A 4361-nucleotide genomic window follows, 5' to 3' on the forward strand; every position below is an offset into this window, starting at 1 on the left:
CTTAACCTAAACTTTCATGAACTGTATCTACCAAATTTAGATATTATGGTCATGTCTCCCCTTTTGGAAGTGGAAACTGCATCAGCTCAAAGCTCAAGACTCAAGATACCCAGAACACATTCTGACATAAGAGAGAACATTAGAGGTTTTTCATGTCTAATAACAGAATTTTTATTCTTTAAATTTTTTTTTTAAGTAAACCTAAGAAGTTATTTTGTAATACAACGTGTCTTAAAATGAGTGCAGAATAACTGCATGTATTGACTCAATATATACAATATATAGTAATAATAAGAACACTCAAAAATAGAAACAACAACAACAAAGGATGTTTAGAGGGGTTTTAATTAAGATGTACATGAAGAAAAAAACTTACACATACTGTACATTCTTACAAGTTGATGATTTATCATCTATATCATTTAATTTGTTTTTATTGGAAGTTTTGTTGGTTTTGGCCAACACAAGTCTTTGAAGTATCTTTAACTGTATTTTCATTTATATACAATACTGTGCAAATGTTTTAGTCATTTGTGAATAATTGTTGCATATTGAGAATGCATGAAGTTGAATATAACATGTCGGTACACTTAAATTAATTGATGTTTGGCCTTTGACAGAGTTAAAATTGATCTTTGGCTCTAAGCAATAAGTAATAGACTAAATAAATGTGACAACAAATGTAGATACTCTATAGCCTGTTTAGTCCAATAACGAGAATGGAAAGCAAATAACATAATTTTACAGTCACATAAATGTCACTGTTTTTGAGATTGAACTTCATTCAAATGGACTTGTTGGAAGATTATACTTTCTCATAACATCAGTCACATAGAAAAGAGTTGCACGTTTCTTTTAACAAGCTTTATTAAAGCTGCATTTGAAATAAGCCGAACTGAGAAAGAAAAAAAGAAGAAGACTCCAATCTTGGAATCCAATCTTATTCACGGACTCACCAGCGCTGCAGAATTTGTTTCAGTCTTGGCCATACCTGGAAAAACGATGTAGGCAACTGGAGGTGTCAAGCTGGCAGAAGACCATGGCGGACAGTTACATGGCAGCAGGTATCCGGGGTTTGCACCTGACAGGTGAGTGTGCGCATACTGACCGGGACATGGCAGACTCGCAACGGGCCTCTGTACACTGTGATATCCCAAAGCTGGAGCGAAAGACACAGGTCCAGACGTTAAAGCATTGTGTGGAAACAGTTTTTCATTTCCAAAAGCAATGGTATTAGTCCGGCTCATTTCCACGAAAGGATGTTCAGTGTGCGCAACTGAACAGAGATCTCGTGGTTTGTCTGTAGGGACCAAGAGAGCATCGGGTGAGATCCCTCGAAAGTCTTGGTCTCCGAGATATGGCAAAGCGAATAGGCTTTCCTTCCTCAAAAAACACTTGGGTTTGCGTCTTGGTTTATATTTGTAATCTGGATGCTCTCTCAGATGTTGGGCGCGTAATCTTTTGGCCTCGTCGATGTATGGTCTTTTCTCAGACTCAGAGAGCAGCTTCCACACGGCACCGAGTCTCTTGCTGATCTCAGAGTTGTGCATCTTTGGATTCTCCAAAGCCATCTGTCTTCTCTGACCTCGCGACCAGACCATGAAGGCATTCATTGGTCTCTTGATGTGATCCATGGGCTGCTTAACCATGTTCATGAATTGCATTTGCTGCTTTGCGTCAGTGAAGATAGATAAAAGTTCCTGTAACACCTGAAAGTAGCCTATATTCAAATCATCTGCGGAAAGAGGAGATTCTCGCTCTGATGAGTTGAAATACGGTCAATGTTTATGCAAGTCTGTTCCTCGGATCATGGAGATGCCCAAGCGCCAATACTAATGATCGAAAAGGCAGGGTTATTTATTTGCCTCCAGAACAGGACTATGCGAGAAAGACTACTTGGTTTGTGAGATGTTTGTTTCAAACCTGTCGAGTGCGGGCGAGTTTCAAAGAAAGCTTTGCTCTGGGACGCGCGCGCACTGACACATCATCTCGTGCGCCCAATCAGCGCGAGTTAGCGACATAATACAGTTACAAAGATACCACAAAATCAGCGATTTCTGCAAAAAGATCACATTTGAACTTAATAAATGAGTCTATAAAAGTTTAGAAAACCCATCCTTCCACTTACCCCCTCCCCAGCACGCACACGCGTGCGCGCGCAAATTGCACAAATATTGAGTGTAAATTTATAACATTATGCTTTGTGTTATATTACCATGGAATTAGTTTTAAAAACGAATTACTACAGCAGTGAAGGAATTTCTAGAACAGATGAGAGTGACAGTAAATATGCCATCTTCTCCCAGCTGACTTGCTTCATCCACCGCTCTCTATTTATTTCCTCTTCTGGAAAGTCATTCGTATTAGTGGATTTTTATTTAGGTCTTAGCGCAAATGGGTAAAAGAAAATGATATTCGCTGTGTCTCCCATTCACTCCCATGCACCGCTGTCGAAGTTTAGCCTACCTGTCCTTGTGGATTATTTACAAAAAAAACGCTGGCGTAGGTAGGCCTATTTAATATTATCTGGCACATTTTATTTCGTTAAAAGTTGGACAAAACAGCGCAAGCGCACAAACACAGCGCGCAAGTGAATTTCAACAGTGCGAGCACATGACACAGCTCGCACGTGAAATTTAAACCTGCATTAGATGGATAGATATAGATAGGGTACCTCTCAACAGGTTCACTAAACGCTTTGCTGCGTTCTATATTTCCACCTATTTTCAGTTATTATCAAAAACAGAAAACACACACACACACATATATGAATATATATATGTGCACAAAACATCTTACAAGAAATTAAGGAGGAATTTAGAAAGAAACCATAACCTATTTACTGTCTGCGATCATCCCATTCCCAATCTTCCCAGTTCCCTCCTTTGGAAAAATAAAACCCATTATATTAGGAAATCACAGTTAGTGAAATAGAATGATAAGGGTGGTATCAATGCCTTGGACTTTGAATACATTTTTGGGGCATTTACGTGTAAATGGTTGAAATCATACATACTCTTTGTGATAGATCTCTAGATCTCTATTTAATAAAATAGGTGGGCCTGAATATATTTTAAAATGTGACTGAGGTATCTAAGATTCCTATTAAATTATCAAACTTCCACAAACAACTTCTCCAATACTGTAAAATTATATTTACCCACAACTTTTCTCCTATGGAATAACAGGGTCATTATTATTAATAGGAAATCATTGTTTAAATGTGATTGGTATGAGACGGGTATTGTGTTTGTGAATGATAAATTAGATGATAATGGTAACTTTTTGGAATATATAGCATTTTTGCTCAAGTATAATCTTAACCGCACTTATAGAATATAATAAGATGTAAAGTAATAGCCTACTGTTATCAATATTACAGTTAATCCAAAACACACTGATGTATATGAGAATAAGACTTTCACCAACCTTACCAAATCCAGTAATTAATGAATGTAATTTACATCACAGAAAATGTTATAACAAATGTAGACTATTTATATAACACAATTATTTTGGATTATAATAGAGGATTGTGTGTAAATTCCAAATATGAAAGCCTTGTCCATAAACCACATTTCAAATTAATCAAATGACCCATTTCCCCTAAAGTCAAAGAGACTCACTTTAAAATTATTGATAAAATATACCCAGTTGCTGACTTTCTTAGAAAGATGTTTAAACTGGAAGTAGATCCCTGTGTATGTTGTAAGGCAGCTGATGAGACTCTGGAACACTTGTTCTTTGTATGTCCTATGGCCAAAAGCTTCTGGTCTGATTTACATAATTGGTTGTCATTTAAGATTGATGACATCCTGATGTTTGACTTATCACAAATTCTATTTTATATGGATAATGTAGATTCATCCCTATCTGATTTGGTTGATTGTCCACATGGGTAAATATCATTCATTATAGTAAGTGGAGATATTCGAAGCCTTCTTTTTCATGGTTTATGAACGATTATAAATTGTATTTTCCTCACTGAAAAAGTAATGTCTTGTAAAATTGCAAGAAAGATGTGTAATGATATATCCAGACAATTGTTTCGATAAATATGCACGTGTATGCTACGTCTAAAGTCTTTTTCTCAAGCCTTTTGATCTCGAGACTTTTTTCACAAGAGATTCGAAGAGATGCAGCCAATCAATACAGTATTTGGTCAGCAGCCAATAGCATTTGTTAACAGAAAGGATTGGGCCCCGCCCCTGAGTGTCAAAACCGACTTACTAGTGTGCAGAAAATAACTCGCGCGTGTGTACAGATCTGCGCGCGCATGTGCAGAAAATAACTCGCGCTTGTGTGGGACTTGTTAATTTGTGTGCACACAATCATATTTTTTTGTGCTCTAGTTTGTGATT

General features: G+C 37.0%; 1 protein-coding gene across 1 annotated transcript; it reads right to left on the bottom strand.

Moving 5' to 3' along the window:
* Positions 1–819: 819 nt before the first annotated feature.
* LOC127645496 (transcription factor Sox-14-like) lies at positions 820–1664 on the bottom strand. The gene has a single exon (XM_052129136.1). It carries the CDS (start codon positions 1662–1664, stop codon positions 945–947), a length of 720 nt encoding a protein of 239 aa, XP_051985096.1. The 3' UTR covers positions 820–944.
* Positions 1665–4361: the final 2697 nt, after the last annotated feature.

The sequence above is a fragment of the Xyrauchen texanus genome, chromosome 6 (assembly GCF_025860055.1).
Source record: "Xyrauchen texanus isolate HMW12.3.18 chromosome 6, RBS_HiC_50CHRs, whole genome shotgun sequence".
NCBI lineage: Eukaryota > Metazoa > Chordata > Actinopteri > Cypriniformes > Catostomidae > Xyrauchen > Xyrauchen texanus.

Excerpts from the sequence above, each read along its gene's own strand:
- LOC127645496 (XM_052129136.1), bottom strand. The coding sequence starts at position 1,664 with ATGCAATTCATGAACATGGTTAAGCAGCCCATGGATCACATCAAGAGA.